Below are 18,526 nucleotides of genomic sequence, written 5' to 3' on the forward strand. Positions count from 1 at the left end.
AAACGTGTCTCTTCTAGGATATTCATAAATATGTAATAATTTTTTTCTTGAACGCTAATCCACTTAAAACCTTCCCTTTTTCTTGGACTTGCAGATCTTTTCCTTATTGATAAAAAAGTCATTTTTGTTATCCTTTATCATACTTAGCAACTGCACATACCCATCTGTGAATTATTTACATATGCAAAAGCTTTCATTTCCTCTATTTCCTTTTAAAACCCTCATTTATGTTAGAGATTAAATCTATTTATCTCCCCTACAGCTTAGCAATGCTATTTCTTTGCCAGCATGTAACTGACACAAGGCATGTTCTGCACTGTAATGGAAGTCTCTTGAGACTTTGGAAAACATGCCTAAGAAATAGGTTCTTGTACCTCTTGTGGTAACAACACCAGTAATGTAATGTTCAGTAACATTTTCTTATGACAGGCCAAACCATGCATCTTAGATGCTTCAAGGAGGCCATTGCAAACTGTATGATTTTCTATCCAGGCTGGTAAGTGGTCAAATATAGTGGAGGGTGAGCCACAGTGGCTAAGTCAAAGATAGACTACGGAAGTGGATGAACTGGTGTGGCTGGAGGAAAATAGAAAAGAAAAAAAAAAAAAAAAAGACAGAAGTAAACAGGAAACCAAACCTATGCCAAGAAGTACTTTACAGTACAGTTTCCAGGACTAAAAGTGAGACTATGAAAGAAAGCCATAGACTTTGCATGCTTGCAGAGCAGGCCACCCATGCAAGCGACGATGCAAGAGGCTGGCTACAGGCTACAGCCGTCCTTTGAAGAAAGTGTGAGCTTTAAGAGCTATAGCTGCTATAGCCACAAGCTCAGCACCCTGGTTGTTTGCACAAGAAACACAGGTGTTAAATGAAACACCAGCTAAGCGAATGAACGCCCTTTGGAAAAAGGTCCAGAAGCCAGGTTTCCCTCTCCTTCGTTCAATTCGCCAGTGCCTCATGCCTTGGCTACTTTTGCCTGTGCTTCTCCCTGTCTGTCCTCCCCACCCTGCCCAATGAAGCTCGACTTCTTTTCTAAAACAACTTCACCCACCCAGATGATGAGCAGTTCCACCTTGAAAATGTCCTAGTGGTTATGCTCCTCCCAAGGAAGATGCCGATGGGGTGGGAAATCTCCTTTCTTACAGCCACCAGCTGGCAAGTGCTCTAAGCACTATAAATAAGGCGGGTTGCTCTATGAGCAGGTCATGTCTTAAAGCACAGCAGCAATCAGTGACCACAGGGACTCAGATGGAGAAGGGCATGGGTCCTGGCCGGGCTAAAGGGAGTCACCTACAGCACGTTACTGCCACCAGGATTAGGCAGCAGCCAAGCAGGAGGTTTCAGGACCATTTTGCCACAGGGGATGAGGTCACGCTGTGCCAGAGGTCCAACTTTAGATATTTCTTTTTTCAGAGTCCAGACTTGGTTCAGAAATGGACTTCATGGGACCCACGAGGTATCTGGAGCAGAGACACTGCTTAGGAATTTTTCAGGAATGATAATCAGATGAGCACACAAGTCCCAGCTCTCCAAAATAACTCTAATTTCGCATCTGTGGTTTTTTTCCTAAATGATCAGGCTGCCTATTAAATAAAGGATATAATCACAAAGTTCTTGTTCTAGGGATATTGGGAGTCAGGGATGAAACTAAATAGTTGTCTCTAATACAGAATAAAAATTTTCCTCAGCAATTTCATGTAGCAACACCAACTGTTCCTCATACCTACGCTCTACAAGTACATTTGCATTGGGTGTGAGGGGAAGGAAGGTGAAAATCCCACAACTAAACCCAAATTGCTTTAGAGCTAACTCCATACTATAAAAGTTTTGGCTGTGTTACTGTGGCTTCCTTGACTGGCAATACTCCACTCTAAGTAACTACATAATAATCACTCTGAATGAATAATCTCTCTGAATTTATGAGAGACCATTTCTAAGCATCATTTCAAAAATTAAAAATATTTGAACAGTTTCTAAAGTTATACTTGAACTTATTTGCAAAAGTACTTCTAACTTAGTTGAGAAAGTGTAAAAGAAACTTTTTGAAGAGGAGGTACTGATGTCAAAGAAACAGTCATAAACAAATATATACATTGCTTTTTCATGACATTAGCAAAACACATATTTATAAAACCAGATTGGGTCAAAGACTATCCTGGAATTTAAATTTTAAAAGGATTACCCATAACATCTTTAATTACAGTGAGACTCTACTATGAATCCTACACTGAAATCAACTTGATGTGAAACGAAAATAAGAAATTTATGCACTCTGCTGAGAAACCAGAATTTCAATCGTGTTTGGCCAGAATACTCATCCTGCTTGCAACCTGTGTGAATATCACACAATTCTATTGCTTAATTAATGAACAAATCCTTGTACAGGAGATTTTTCCTGTGCACTAGTATAGGCTTTTAACTGTACTTAATTTGTCCAAATTATTTGAAGTCACTGTTTCATTTGGAAACTTCTACAGTACTCCACACTATTAACTCTACAGCAGCTACCACTTCTATTTGTGAATCTGTCCAAATGATGAAATATGCAAATGAACTGACCCCTCCAACCTTAAAACTGCTTAAACTCATAGAGATAAAAACATGATATATAAAAGATACCTACCTTCCCCTTTCTAAGAAGCTTCACAAAATAATCAAAAGAAAAATGCAGCAAAACCCCTACAATTTTCTAGATCTTTAATTTCTACTAATATGCAAAGTATAATAAATTATAACTAGCATCAATATCCTAACAAATAACTCTAAAGCATAAGGAAATACACAAAATATCTGGCTTAAGTACCAGCGATCAGATCAGTTCCAAAAATAAGACAAGCATTGGTGGTGTAAATAGCATTCACTAAGTTGCCTGGACGATAAAATAACCTGAGGTGTAGAACGAAGTCCCTTCTTTGTCTCACCCCACTATGACTCCTCCCTGCTGTAAAAAAGGCATGTTGTAAAATACCCCCATCACCATCATTGAAATGGAAACATTTTCAATTGGTATTAAAAGACATACATTGTAAATAATGGAACATGCTAAAATACGGTTATGAAACCAAGTAAAATAGATTATGAAGATATTATACTGGCCAGCGACAACTCTCTCCTGAGAGAGACTTACAGAACCAGAACAGAGTTTATTTCAGGTGCAGGAAAATACTAGATACATCTGTCCGCTAAGTAACAAGCAGTACAATACTAGAAATCATCAATAAGGCAATACTAATTATTCAAACTATTTATTCAAATTCCCTATTTGGATAAAGGAAATTAGTTGCAACCAATTTGCCTCATTAAACTCCTGACTTGTGCCTTTCTTGATAACTCCTTGGTTCTGCACAAAGAGGCTCTATTGCATGATAACACAGGGTAAGACAGCACTAAAAAATACAAAAAGCTACAGTTGCATTTAAGAGTTCAACAGAAGTTATTTCAAAAGGTGATAAAGTCCTCTCAATAAAATTGTAAATCAGACTTACATATATGTTTTAAAGAAATCTAAGGATTCATTCTTTAAATGTTTTACTAGTGTTTTAAACCAAAATATTTTGAGATCAAAAAAATCTCTCTTGAGCAGGTTGCACCTGCTCAAATCAATTAATTCACCAGAAGATGTATGACTGGAAATTGAGAGAACTTCCTCTGTATTTGGGGTTACAAAGCACTTCTTTAGTAGCTCTGCTTACTAGCATAAATTAATAGCATTTGTTCTACAATCACCTCATCTAAAAGAACAGATTACCCCTTGGAAGAATGAAAAAAGAAGGGGTTTCTTGTTTGCTTTTTTTGCTTGTTTGTTTTAAACAAAGGAGACATGCTATGAACCAGTGACTTCATCTTGTTGCATGTTGTCTTTTGGCACTGATGTGAAGTCATCTCTAAAAGATGAGATGTCACAATCATGTTTTTTCCAGTCCACAAAGATAGCATTCTATCTAAAGCATTTCACTCATTTTTAATAGTACATATCTGAACGGTTTACAGGCATGTCGTTAGGATTAAATAACGTGAAGTTACAGGTAATTTAATCCTGTTCCTGTCATGGTCTCAAACCAGGACAGTTCCTTAACACTTTCATCATCTTTTAAAATGAACTAATGGGATGGGTATATGAGGCAATTGTCAGAAGCCAGATCATTATACGAATAAAACAACACAAGAAACTATATGCAGTCATGCTCTTTCTTTTCATGAGAAAGCAAGGTAGCTTGTCCCTTGTTTTTATCATGGGGTGACAAGGTACCCCAGAGTACCTAAACACTGTAAATTCACACCAACTTACTTATGTCTTTCATTTTCAAATGAAGTGTTATTTAAATGCAATTGCTCCTCATTTCTGTAACTGTTCTTCTTTAACAATAAAGCATGTTTATATTTTAAAAAGTCTTCCACCTCTATCTTTTTTTTTTTTTTTTTTTTATACTTAATGGCTTGCTACTGCCTACAAATGGTATTAGTAAAAACCACTGTGGTTCAGACTCTACTACGTAATCCTTCGGTCAACATAAAGTAAGGGCTTTTCTCTTTCCACAAAATTTATATATAAACTGCTCGGTCTGTGTTGAGTCTCACGGGAGCTCAGACAGCCAACACAAAGTGGAAATAAGATCACAAACTTCTTAGGGACAAAGCTAGATTCTCCAACATCAAACAACCAAGACATGAAGCGGGTACCTTTATGTGTATTAATGGCCAACAACTACACATAAAACAGGACACTATTTCTGGATATGAGAGAAACACCAACTAGAGAAGCAGAAGGGCTGATAAGTCTTAGCTAGATATATGAAGCTTCCCCTGTTTCCAAGCTGCCAGACTGCATTATATATATATATCACATTTCCCACCAGTATTAAATGTAGACTAAAGAAGCAGCAAAAATCAGCAAATCAGGCTAAGGAGTCTGCGTAATCTGCAATTGCTGCATCAGACTTTTCAGCAGCACGTCAGTTCAGGACTTCTTAACGCTATAAATGAAAGCAAACATCTACGTATCTGCAGCCACAACATCAAAGTTTGAGGGTTTTTGGGGTCGGCCCCCAAGTGTTTGAGAAATCAGTGGTATTGAAGCTGATATGTTTGCACTATCACGTGGCCTGGTTTTTACCATCTAGGCCAGTCTCTCAAGTTGTCAGAAAAAAAGCCAGGAAGATAGGTTTTTACTTTCAAAAATTTCAACCTAAATCTCAAAGGCACAGCTCCCAGAGCCCAGCTGTGACCCAATGAATACCCATCTTAGAACAAGATGAAGAGGAGGGTAGGGGAAACCCTGCTAACTTTCCAGAGGCTCCCCCAAAACAAGGCACGACAGAAGACTGAAGAGTGCTCAGACACGAAAGGAAAGAACTTGCAAGACAGAACTTAACAACATTCCCTGCTGTCACCCACTGTAACAATTTGAAGGGATCTATTTATTAAAATACCTTGTGAACAGATATTAAAGATATTTTTGCCCTTCCTGTTTGCAAAGGAGTCTAAGACAATATTCTGTTATAGCCAGCGTATCCAGTGGGACAATCTATAGCTCCAAAACACTTTCAAGCTGAGATGCGTTATTAATATGAACACGGTTCTGCATGAACACAGCTTAGACAATGACCAGATGTAACAGGAAATAGAAACCAAGGAGAGAAAAAAAGAAGTAGAGCACAGTGCACCCTTCGATTTTAAGGCACAGGCTCTCCAGAGTACTTCTGCCATCACAACCCCACACAGGCACACTCACAACCAGAGCGTCTTCACACCAGCATGCTTCGTGCAAGCAGAAGTCTATTACAAAACCTGCTAAAGGGAGAAACAGAACACAAGAATTCAAAACTTACCTTTTCCAAGATGAATTTGTTTAGATAAGGCATGTAACCCTGATTGGAAACTGGTCCTTCATCATCGTCCCTAAAGTGCTCCTCCAAGGCCACTGGATCGTGGGGAACATTTAACACTGTGCACAAGTTGTGAGAAAGGACCTACGGACACAAGAGAAATCAGTGACACTGCTGTCGGCCTTAACCATGCTGCATTCCCGCCAGAGCAGACCTGTGATTCGCAAAACCATGCACAGAAAGTGACACCTTCATGTCACCACAAGCTCTGCCCTGTGGATTTTTGTCAAAAACCAAAACATTACTAAAAATGTTGACCCCAAGGATTCAAGAGCTTCAGGCAGCTGCCCATTTACAGAAGCAATGCAATCACAGAAGTGCAAACACAGCCACAGCGGCTTCCCTTTGTACACATATATTTACGCATTTGAAAACCAAGAGAGGCATGCTGAAACACCAGAGTAGTATTTACAGAGTGCAATTAGATAGCTATGGAAAACAACCACAAACACCTAGCCTTTGAAATTATAAATATTTACTACTTAGTGAAAACAAGTAAAGAAGAAAACAACTCAACATGTACCTTTACTTTACAAAGAACTGACCACTCGAAGTATTAACTACGTATTTCTCTCATCTGCTTCCTTTTGGGTTGCTTTTCAACATTCAGCCCATGTTTCAGTTGGCAAAGGAAAAGTAATGTTTATAGAAAGGGGAAGGGTCTAGGCGTGCTTCTCAAATTTTTATTTTAAAAAGGTATTTGCATGAATTATGTCAAGAGCTTAACACCCACCAGCACTCGTGTCTGTTCTTGAGAAATTACCTTCAAGAAGAGGTTACACGCTTCATTCGTTTTAAGGAAGTAGAATTATTGAAAACTAACCAGTACCCAACGCATCTCAACTTCTTCAACTTAGGCCGAGTTTTGCACGCACAAGCTAACACCTCGGTAGCAACAAGAGGAAGGCAGAGCCTGGGTAGCAGCAACTCCTGTGCCACCAGCACTTATCCTAAGAAAGGCAAAGCACCATGCCTTTTGTTGTCCACACTGTTTCGAGTCAGGTCAGTCCTGTAACACGCTGCCCACTGTGTCTTAAAACATGCCATCACTCGGGAGCCCTCTCCCCTTGGCATGATGCAGAGTTACGCCTCTGAAGACCACGTATCAGCTACAGGAACTGGGTTAAGGATTTAACTTCACATGCCCAGGAATGGTCTGCGTTGAAGAACTGTAACTAAGAACCAAAGAGAAGAAAATACAGATAAAACAAAACCAGGCAGAAGTAAAACAGACTGCATCTTTTGAAAATGCATGCTGCTTGTGGTATTTTCTTTTTTTAAATCAACAACTAGACAGGACAGACTGCAACTGAATTTTGGCATATGTTTTACTTTTTCACTGTGTAGCACAAAATTAAAAAAACACACACCCAAATGATGCAAAGAGAAAGCAGTAAAAAACTGTGCAGAAAATTTATAAGTGGGTCTACTTAGATGGGCAGACATAAAGCAGTCCAGATGGGGTAGCTGCAAAACAAGAAGTGAAAGTCTGAAGTCACCAAAGCCTAGGAAATCAAACCTATGCCACACACTTAAAAAGCCTGGTATGTTCCCCCCCTCCAAAAAAAATACATACGTTTACTCTTCTAATGTATGATCAGGAGACATGCTGAGTCTAAGCGCTAGTTAGCATAAAATCCCACAAAGATAGCCCAAAATGCAAGTTCAGTTCAGAGGAGAATTCCTCTCTACATACCTTCAAAGGTACACTTTCTTTTAGAAATGCACAGATTTCCACAAGGAATACATAGTTTCACAGCCGTATGCTAACATTAAACCACTGGAGCTAACCAAGTGCAAAAGTTTAAAACCAGAACAACAATAGCATCCGCCATATTACAACAAAAGCTCTATTTCCCAACATAGCAAAAGAGTATTCAGAAGTTACCATGTTTCACACTACCCTCCATCAACAGTATATTTCCCTTCAATCTATCCTTATTTTTAACCACCACATCGAATAAAGTATTTCAGTCCATGTGATTTACATATGGGGGGAAAAAAGCGTTCTATCATGCGTGCTTCCCCTTCTATTTAAGGCTTCTGTTGTTATTTATAGAAGACTGAGGGATTCTTGAATTTCTGAGAGATAAAGATGATCTCATTTTTCCAACCAGACTGTAGTTGCTAATACTATAACTAAAAAAAATACACAGCTAATAAAAATATTCTAACAGCATAACTTATATAAGCTTATTACCAAAATAACTTAAAAGTCTCAATAAAACACTTTCTCATCATCTCCTGTCTACTTGTTTCTTTCCTCCATTTTTCAACCTTCCTGCTGTGCTCGGGCTGTCAGAAACCTAGGTGGTTTCCACACCAAGCAACCAATTTACCAGGAAAGAATTCCACTTCCAATCATTTTCTAAGATCTGCCTTATCTGCAATCTCTCCTGTGCCCAGTGCTCTCTTTTCATAACTCAGGAAACTCCTCGGCGCCTGCCAAGGCCTGCCACTCTCCAGCACGGCCAAGCGCCAGCTGAATTCTTCAGTTGCAGGGAAAGCCTGAAAGATTCTGCACTGAGGTCTCATTTTGTTTTGTTCTCTCAAATCACATTATCTGGGCCATGATATACTCTATTTTAATGATCAATTTAAAAATAAAAATAAAAATCTAGCTGAATACTAGGTTAATTGGGGTACAAAAAATAGCCTGGCCTTGCAGAAGCTCCATCAACCATGAGGAAGTTTTGCACCAGTAAGGATTATTCCCCCCGTGCCCACAGGGTTGCTAGGCAGCTTTTTCTTTCAGCACTTATTATGCTCTGGATGCCACGTTTAACCATCCACCTTCATGCCAGAGCCAACTCCTACCCCAGGCTGGAGGCTCATCTCTGCGCTGCAGCAAGCGGGTACAGCGGTGGTCCCCAGACTGTAGTCCATAAGACAGTACACGCAGCCTGCAGAGGGGCCGCAAAACCAGGGCACTCCTGGCACAAGTTTTCCATTTTCAGTGAAAAGTTTCATAAGCAAGATGTCTAGTGGTGCCCAGGGAATACTGAAGGTGTTCTGCTCTAAATATAAATAACCGGATAAAACAAGCAAGTTGAACACTAAAGGTCGTTACAGACTTCACGTTTACTTTCTTTACGGCCAATCTCATGCTGCTACACCTGGGGTGCAGATCTCCAGCCCAGCTCTACTCTGCCACAGCTGCTCCCCCCGGAGCTCCCATCTTCCAAAACATTGATCTTCCAAAACTTTAAGCACGTGTTGAATTGTTACCATCTGAGTAGTTCCATTTAACCTTGTCCATGAAAGTGATCTGCATTTCTAAAGGGAAAAGGAAGATCTGCTAGACTACTTATTGCTCAGCAACAAAAATTTGGCCCAGATGATAGTAGGAGCATTAACAGGGCAGACTAATCCTACAGCGGCTATTGTCAGATTCTTCAGTACTTTTTTCTTCTTCTTTTCCATCTTTCAGGGGGGTCTTCTCGCTCCCCCGTCTCTTTTTAAGATTTTAAAATGTTGGCATTGCAGATCCCGACAGCTCCATTCAGTGGCTTCGTGTGAATTCATTCCAAGACATTCTTGGCTCATCTCTCTCTGACATCCATGTCAGCAGCTAGCCAGCCAAAATAAGGCTACTCACAAGTACTTTCCCATTTCTTTTTTTGATCAGTGTGGAAGCCAGCATCATATATGCCCCTCATCACAGGCACAAGGTCTTTTCGACCAGGGTATATCTTAAGGGTATGGTTTCTTGCATCACAGCATCTCCAAGGTACAGCTTCCTTATTCACTCAGGTAGCTCCATTCGGAGTCTCATTATTTGACATCGGGGTTAGTGCAGCAACCTCTTCTTCAAGCCCAGCCTCCACCAGCTCAGGTTCCTGACGCTAGTGCCCTTCACTCACATCACCTCTCTCTTCCTTCATTTGCTCCCTTCTCCCTTGGGTGCTCACAGACCCCTTATCACCATCATCGACAACCTCACCCTTCCTACCCTTCCTCTTGCCTTCATTATCAGCACATCCCCTTTGGCTCCCGATCACATACTGGTGCCAGCCTGCATCTGTCCAAGGGAATTGCCTTTCTGCCCTGCGGCTCCTGACCCTTAGGAAGAGCTTCCAGTAAACACCCTCCACCTACTGCACCTTTCTTCTGCATCTTCCTTGAAACCAGCTGACAAAACCTCAAGGAGAAAGGTTAAACGGGCCGCTGATCCATTGGCACCCGCTCCTCTCAGGTGCAGTATCATGGCCCTGTCGTTTCCTAATGCCCCCCCATTTTGGTCTACAAGCTGCCTTGGTTTGCCAGCTCTTCTGGAAGAGGGGCATCCCTCCCCTCGCACCTTTCCTCATGGCTACCCTAATACAAACGCTTCTGAGCCCCGTTAATAATGTCAGAGCACAACTCTCTCATAGTGAGTCATCGTGACTAATTTCCTACCATCCTTCAATGTTGTACGAAGTCAATTGTCCGGCTGGGGTCCTGCCCACTCGTCACAGGCTCTCAACCCTTCCAGTGCCTTGCTGCATTGTTCGAGGTCTTCCTCTCTGTTGGGACCATCCCTCTTGCCCCTGATTACACCATTCTTCCTCTTCCCACCAGCAACTAACTTCCCATTTAGTAAAAGGGCAAAACAAAGATAAGAGGTATAACAATACTATAACATCCCAGATACTATTAAAGACTGGTTTACATTTTCTAAGCCTGACTAGTAACTTTGGTCACCCGCATGTTATGGGCCCAAATGAGACCGTATTTTCATGAGGTGCTCACCAGCCGTGTCCTGCAGATACCATGCCAGGAATCCAAGACTTTGAAAATCCACCCCAGTGGTAGCACACAAAACAAAACAAGAACAGCCAAATAACCCCACTGCCTAAGCAGAGACAAGTCACAAAGCAATGTAAGGAAGAGCCTCCAGAGTGTAAAAACTAATTGGTATGTATTCTTCCCAAGATCCAATCATACACACATAGGACAAGGAGTATTGCTGGTTGCTAAGTGTAACTACATTTAAAACCACAGTGCTTCAAGATCCAGATGAAAAGCAGATTGAATGCTGTCACATTACAGAAACTTTTAAAATAAGTCAATTTTAAAATTGCAGATTGCAAGAAAGACGAAATTGGATTTAAATATAGGAAAGCAAGTACTTGCATGTAGCTTGTGCTCGAACCACAACACCAGCTATAACTGCATACACAAAACTTGTACTTTAGTCTTTCTATAACAGTGTTTGAAAGGGCTGAAACACACTGACAAAATAATGACTGCTCATATTTAAAGGTGTAATTTAAGAACAGAATACACAAATGTTTCTGCTGATGTAGAAAAAGGGAAAGATCTGCAGCCAGTAGAATCTCTGAAGATTACTAATTAGACAAAAAAAAAAATAATCAGTGCATACTGGAAGAAGATAATACTCAAAATTGCACAGAGGACTGATTTGACCGTCTCTTCTCTCAGCAGCTCAGACCATATAAAAAAGATACAAATGGATAAAAGACATCTCATGAAATCCTTACTATTCCAAGCAAGTCCTAGTTTTTCCTCCAAGCGTTTGCTGTTTCTCCAGACTACAAAACAGACCCAATTCACTCACCTCCATCCCTTTGCTCTAGATATACTAAAAACAATGTGTGATGCAAACCCTTCATAGTAGGGCCTCAGCTACATAACACACATTACTTTTTCCCACAGTATTTAATGAAAATTATTTATTTTTATGGGAGGTTCACAGATCAATTCTAGGTAGAGAAACTAGAAATCACTCTCTTTAACAACCAAAATGTTATACTTAGGACGTTCTGTGCAACACAATGGCAATCCCTTATACTAGATTATACAACTCAAAGATCCGTTGTCAGTAAGCTTTCTTATTGAGAAGAGTTCAGCAAGTTACAACACTACATGCTATTCTCAGAAAACAAATAGGGTTTTACCATTTATTTTTTTATAACAAGGGTTTCACTAAATTATTAAAATTATTAAACATATTTTTCTAATGCCACAGATCTCTACTAACCTGTTTATCTCCAAGCCTCATCTCTCCATTTTATAGGGGTGCTGCATCTTCCTCATGGTAATGTGGATGAGAAATACTTCATTGTGAAATACCTTCTTAGTACAACATAGCCCTAAATCAATCAGACAGGGACTTCTGTTTTGCTGTCTTGCCCACCCCTTTCTGCTGCATCAATGTGGGGCTACTGCCATAATGTACACCTTGTCTCCCCAGCAGGACTATCGGTTTGACACCACATTCATCATTTGCCACAAAAAGCCTACGGAAGAACCCTCTCTACCTCTTCCCATGTTTCCTGAAAACTAACTCTTGGTGGCCACAGGAGAAGACAGCGGCCACATTTCAGACTTGTTTCTGCATTCCCAGACCCACACTTGATACTTCCCTCCTCAGGAGCCTTTATACCACAGACAGAACTGCACAGGCCCACAAAGACCCACTTTTTTTTGATCCCTTCTCTCTCACAGATAGACAGAATGAAACATCAAAACTGTTTAGGAAGACGTTTGACAGCCAACGGGGGGACAAGTTTAATTTCCTCTCTCCTTTTTATTTTTTTACCTTTTTTAGACACAAGCATTTGTAGACATGGGACTCTAATAAGACAGCAGACCGTGACAAAACAAGTAACTGTGCTTCAGTCTGGAAATACAACTGCTGCTCTAATCCACCTACGTCAGTGCATGATCTTCGAGATGAAGTGACGACACCTTCATCAGAGCAAGCCGTACAAGCCCACCAGCATCCTGGCTGCTTCTTTAGCCATTTAACTCACCCCAGCAGCTGTGTGACCATGACAGCTTCTTCACCGGCCAGCATGCTAACACGTGCTGCAGACACACCTCCCGGGTGACTGCCCTGAGCACGCAAATCGCAGCAGCGCACACAAGGTGTGGCAGTGTGACAGGAGAACAGGATTGCTTTAAAAAGCAGGACAATAAAAAAACGCTTCTCTGCAACCTACTTCAGCTAGTCCTGCAACACTAATACTCGCTTTCGTGACGCCACCTGTACAAGACCCGGGGCCCCACAAAGGTTTTCAGCTTGAGCTCACAGGCAGGTCTGGCCTCTCGCCTGACTCCTGCCCCGCAGCCACTTCTGTTAGGCTGCTGCTATCTCACAGCCTGATCACCCCGAGCGAAGAAAAAGGAGAAGAGGAAGAGGCTGCTTGCAGCACTTATTACATAATGCTGAAAACAAAGTCCATTAGCTACTGACCAGACTTGGAAATAATACCACCCGCAGCACGGTCCCTTTCGCTCATGGAGTCAATGCCACAAAGGGCGCACACCTCAGCTCATCCTTGTGGCCGACACACAACTCCAGCACTCGGTACAAGGACCCACAGTCTCAAATGCCAACAGGTGTTGCGTTCCTATTCAAAATATTTATTTAGCCAGATTCCTGCTATTAGTCCCAGGCCAAGACGGTCCCATAAAGCAGGGCCAAGATGGGATCGGATTCAGCAAGCTGCCTGAGAGCTCTTTTAAGAGCACAAACATTACTTCAGCGTATAAGCTAAGGAAAGAATGGCACAGTTGGAGCCTCTTGACTAATTCTCCTGTTTATATCCAAATAAGAGAGCACTGTGGAACCTCGCTCTCCCCTTGGCAAGCTATGAATTTCACTTGGACGCAGCCAACCCCTATAGATGGGACCTTGTGGCTACCCCACAAAAGATTTTGGCCAGAAAGGGTACCAAGGACACGCAGTTGAAAGCGGACCAGAAGCACAACAAGGGTTTGTGCATCGACATCTCAGGGAGGATGAAGCGCTTGCCCGGGCAGAATGAAAATCAGCCTCCTCGGGCACAAGGCAGGGCCCATGCGAGCACCCGTGGGACGGAGGCACCCAGGCGCCACAGGAACCACGGCCTCAGTGGAGGACACGCAATTCACAGCCCTCAAGCGAGCTTCGAAGAGGGGCAGCTGCATTCCCTCACCTGGGCCTGAGCGTGACCACCTCCAACAGGCCCCAGGCTGAGCACCCCCATGTCCACCTGGAGGTGGCCAGTGGGGACAGCCCAGGCCCGTGTCATGGCCCCTCACACCCACATCGGGCCCCGGCCCCACATCGCGTCCCCCGGGCTCCGCCACCACTCTCTCCCCGCTGCCCCCGGCCGGGCCGGGCCGCCCCACTTGCCTTGAGCTGGGACTTGGAGACCTTCCCGCTGCGGTCGAGGTCGAGGGCAGTGAAGGCGTGCCAGATGGACTTCAGCAGCTCCTCCTTGAGGCCCACCATGGCCGGCCCGCCGCCTGCTGCCGCCCCGCTCCCGCCGCCGCTCTGCCTTCGCCCGGCCGGGCCCCGCCGCCGCTGCCGCCGCGCCCGCCCCGCACCGCCCCGGGGGCGGGTGCCCGCCCTGCCCGGCTCCGCAGGCGCCGCCCCGGGAACCAGAGCCGCCACGTCCCGCCTCGGAGGCGAGGGCCGGGGCGGCCCCAGGCGCTGAGGGGAGCGGGAGCCCGGCCGAGGGGCGGCCGAGCCCGCGCCGGGCAGGGCAGGGGCGGCCCCCCGCGTGTGGCGCCGTCCCCGCAGGAGGCACCCCGCGCCTGGTTTCACAGCAGGATGCCATCACACAGGGAAAAGTAACTTTCCCCCTGGACTGTTTCAGGCCCAAGAATTTGGAAAAGCAGCTTGCAAGAAGGGCTGCGCACAGCGGGAGTGGATGAAGGGCCATCAAAAATAAGGGGGGGGGGAAGGGCTGAAAACAACTTCAGCGCTACTTCCAGAGCGGGAGCAGTACAAAATACCATCACAAGGAAGAAGTTTCTTTGTTGGATGGGGTTTTTATGTTTGTTTTGGGGATTTTTTTTGTGTTGAGTCCTCGTAAGTGCTGTGGGTTGAGACCAAGCACTGGTGAGAGCAGCTGCGGTGGGGGGACGTGGGATGTCCCCGCGCTCCTTGTGCTTCCCAGCCCGGCCCTCCCTGGTACTCCTCTGCTCACGCTGTCGTTAGACCAGAAGGGGCAAGAAGATAATGCCCCCGCATATATGCTTTGAGTACTTCAGCTGAGATAATTCACAGTATGCGGCTCACAGTCATGTTAAGCTTTCATTTTCACAGATTTTAAGCACAAACATTAAGAGCCCAAATTCAAGACATATCACAGACAAGGTAAAAAGAAAGATTTTAACTTTTCATCCAACTTTAGTCTTCATTCAACTGCATCATCAGAACAAAAATAGCTCTCTAAGTGCAATGGTTCTGGCAGGTGCAGCAAGATGACTGGTATGCACCAGGTGGTGCTGGTTCATTACCATCCCAGTAAGAAAGGCACTCAGACTCCAAATTACACTTAAAATGCCATTTATTAGAGCTAACACTATAACAGAGAGAACAGTGTAGATAATCTTACAGTCCTCCAGGTGCCGAGGACCCTGAGCCATGCGGCATCAGCCAGTCCTCTGATCAAGGATCTGCACGTCACGCAGATCCTGCCCATGGAAAAGTGACACCATTTTGGTCATCCAAGCTATTACAGCATTTTCTTACAAGGAAACAACTCTATACATCATTCTACTGCCAACCAGAAAGGATGCTCACATGAAAACCTCTTGCTGCATTTCCAGACAAAGGGCAGGCCAGACAGGGGGTGTCATGACGGTCACCAAGCAGGAGCTGGTGCAGGCCCCTCTGGTACCATCACATGGGAAATTCATCCCATGGCTGTGGGACGCAGCCCCACGTGGGCCTGGAGGCCAGGCTAGACCGGCAGCATGGTGCAGCACAAGCCGAGCAGGCACAGGCCTACCTTACGTGGATCACTAATCCTCGACGTACAATGGTCTTCTGGTCAGGGTCACTACAGATGAGCAGATAGCAAAGTCCACTGTAGGAAGTACTTTTAATTCACATACGTGATAATTCAGAAAATGAGTTTTCTATATGTGGCAAGTGGGAGATTAGAATCATCCACAGATTTCTGGTAATTTTTATTTCTTTAGAGTCTTCTCTAGTTTACAGGAAGCAACACAAATACTCCAGCAGTGCAGAGATGTCGTCATCTCTCAGTAACACAGTGAGTAGTCCCAACACAACCTGCCTTATTCACCAGGCATATCCTAGCAGCCTTCCCCCCCGCCTCATTTTTCTTAACTTTTTTCTCCATTGTTTATTCAGGACTTTGGAATCCACAAACAATTATTTATGCTCCTTTATGGTGTGAACTATGCAATTAACATCAAAGATTAATTGGATTAAATTTCCCAATGAACCTGATTTGCTAACATTATATATGTTAGTATTACCAGAAACATCTACTATCTTGAAATATATTTGAACACAACTATTCCACTTAAGGAGACAACTTTTGTATATGCAGATAACCTAACAAACTATTTTATTTTATTTGGTAGCTGAGCAACCACAAGGTCACCAGTAAATACAGAACATCCCTATTCAGGTGCATTAAAATACAGTTAGGTTCTGTGACATGTCACTGAAGAAAAGCAATTAATATAGTTTACACATGAATCTCCTCATGGCAGGGACTTAGTTTCTGTTTTGAACAGGGTTCAGTGATTTTTGGTATCTCATTTTTATAAAAACGATAGAGTGGAAAAATGAAATTAAAACAAAATGTCCCACAAAGGAATAGTAAAAAAAAAAAAGAAAAAAAGGGCACAAAACACCTGTGTGCTTCTCTCCATTCTTTTTGCTGGCTTCTGTTATTCCCGATTTAAATGACACACTAAAATCCTTTGCCATAACAGGATTTGTTTTCCGTTAAGAATATAAATATTTCCATTCAGGTCAGTAGGTTAACAGTCCATGCTTAAATGTTTCATTAAAATTAGTAGTTTACATAAGCCTCTGCTGCTACAGCTTTTGGTAGGGAATCAAAAGGATACTTACAAGTTACACATAAAAGTAGTACATGATTTTATATAGGCATACTCATATTTAAAATGGTTTTTACAGGATTGAACTAATTGAGCAAACACAGTTAAACTGAAGTTCGTATGGAGACATAAACTTGCTGTTGAACAGCACCTTTGTTTTTTGTACTCACCCAAAATAGCTTTCACAAAGTTACAGGACTAACTGCATCCACACCCAACGTGTGAGTTATTTTAAGCAGCTCTTCTGTTTTAATGTGCTAGTCTGAATCTTTGCTTATCAAAGACTTTACATTCTAAACCTTTGAAGATAAGATTGACATGTAATCCATGGAACATTAATTAACAGTGATCACAGTTAATCATTAAGTCCTTGGTAGCACTACAGAACCTCTAAATTGCTTGCATGGTACAAAAAACTAAGTTCTGATGCAACTTACACTTTTGCTTTTCTTGACAGTTGTCAGAGATCTCAGCAACTTTACTTTAAATCTGCGCTTATTCTAACCTTGTTTGCTCACCACAGTTAAAAACACGACTGAAGGGTGGTGAGGAGATCCGGGAGGGGAGAACTGGCTCACAGTCTCGAGAGTGACTCACACTTTCAGGAAGAAGCTTTAGTTAGACCCTGCTGAGGCTCAGCCTTAAGAGGTCAATCACTTTTCTCTTCCTCCTCCCTGCAGAAGCTTAATTAGTCCTTGTTAGCCAAATAATAAGTATTTGTCAGAAAGGCTCTAACCAGAGGAAAGATTACGCACTTAAACTGTTACTAATTTTGTTTTATGCCACTGAGTCAGTTAAACTGCCATCAAGGAAAGAATTCAGACACAGGAGCAACTCAGCCTTCTGCTCATTGTTAGCCCAGAGAAAAATCGTCCTGAACTGTCAGGATGAACGAAATCAGTCATTTTCATCCTCCACAGGAAAACTAAACTGAAGCAAACAGAAATTGAAAACCATTAAGCCAACTTTGTAGCAAATTGTGTTTCCAGTATCTGCCATTTCACAGCAGTTTCATCAAAAAATAAAACTAAAGCAAATGCCAGCGTTCATGATTGGTGCGTGAGAGTTTCTGAACAGACTTGTCCCACCATAAAACATCTTAAGGAAGGATTGGGGGACAGTGTAAAAAACAGTGAGTATATTTCACATTTTACTATAACCCAGTCCTCAAGCCATTTGAGGAATTTGGTTTTTCTATTATTAAAAAACCAAACCAAAACAAACCACTTAAAAAAGTTTTATCTCTGGCCTTATACCCATGCCTCAAACATTCTCAATGAAACTACGTAGAAATTAAGCATGAAAATTATTTTGGGTGAAACAGGAAGCAGCATTAGATGCAGCATCAGAATGGCAGCTCAGTTACTCCCACAAAAAAATAAGTTAATTTTCCATTCATTTCTAAGACTTCTAAAGCAGTCTTTAAAGTGATGCCAGCAAAGTTTTCTTTTCTTATACACGTATGCACAACACATGCATTTCTATTCAAACGTGACAAAAGAAACATAATGAAGCGGTAAAACACGGAGCACTAAGTTACCTTTCAGTTCCCCCCTGGTAACACACATCTTACTCTACACTTGCAGCTGATAAGGTTTTTCTCACCAAGTTGCAGAACTCACTGTAGAACAGAATACCACAGAGATACCTTACTTGCAGAAAGGAAGGGGAAATTAAATCCCAGGTGTGTACTGCAGTAACCACCTGATACCGTCTTTTGGGATGGAAACTGGAGAGAGACATGGTCAATGGAAAAAGCCATGTAAGCAGGGTTAGTGTAGAAGACTGTCGATCAATATTGACTCAGTGTCTACAAAACC

General features: G+C 42.6%; 1 protein-coding gene across 1 annotated transcript in view; it reads right to left on the reverse strand.

Annotated features, from left to right (window-relative positions):
* SWAP70 (switching B cell complex subunit SWAP70) overlaps nt 1–14,208 on the reverse strand; it is a 42,375-nt gene extending 28,167 nt beyond the window's left edge. The window contains exons 1-2 of the mRNA XM_063332675.1: nt 14,011–14,208; nt 5,829–5,969 (exon numbers count right to left, since the gene is read on the reverse strand). Coding sequence (XP_063188745.1) covers nt 5,829–5,969; nt 14,011–14,109 — 240 coding nt within the window. The 5' untranslated portion in view covers nt 14,110–14,208. The remainder of the gene's footprint in view (nt 1–5,828; nt 5,970–14,010) is intronic.
* Between the last annotated feature and the right edge of the window lie 4,318 nt (nt 14,209–18,526).

This window comes from Chroicocephalus ridibundus, chromosome 4, assembly GCF_963924245.1.
Source record: "Chroicocephalus ridibundus chromosome 4, bChrRid1.1, whole genome shotgun sequence".
Taxonomy (NCBI): domain Eukaryota; kingdom Metazoa; phylum Chordata; class Aves; order Charadriiformes; family Laridae; genus Chroicocephalus; species Chroicocephalus ridibundus.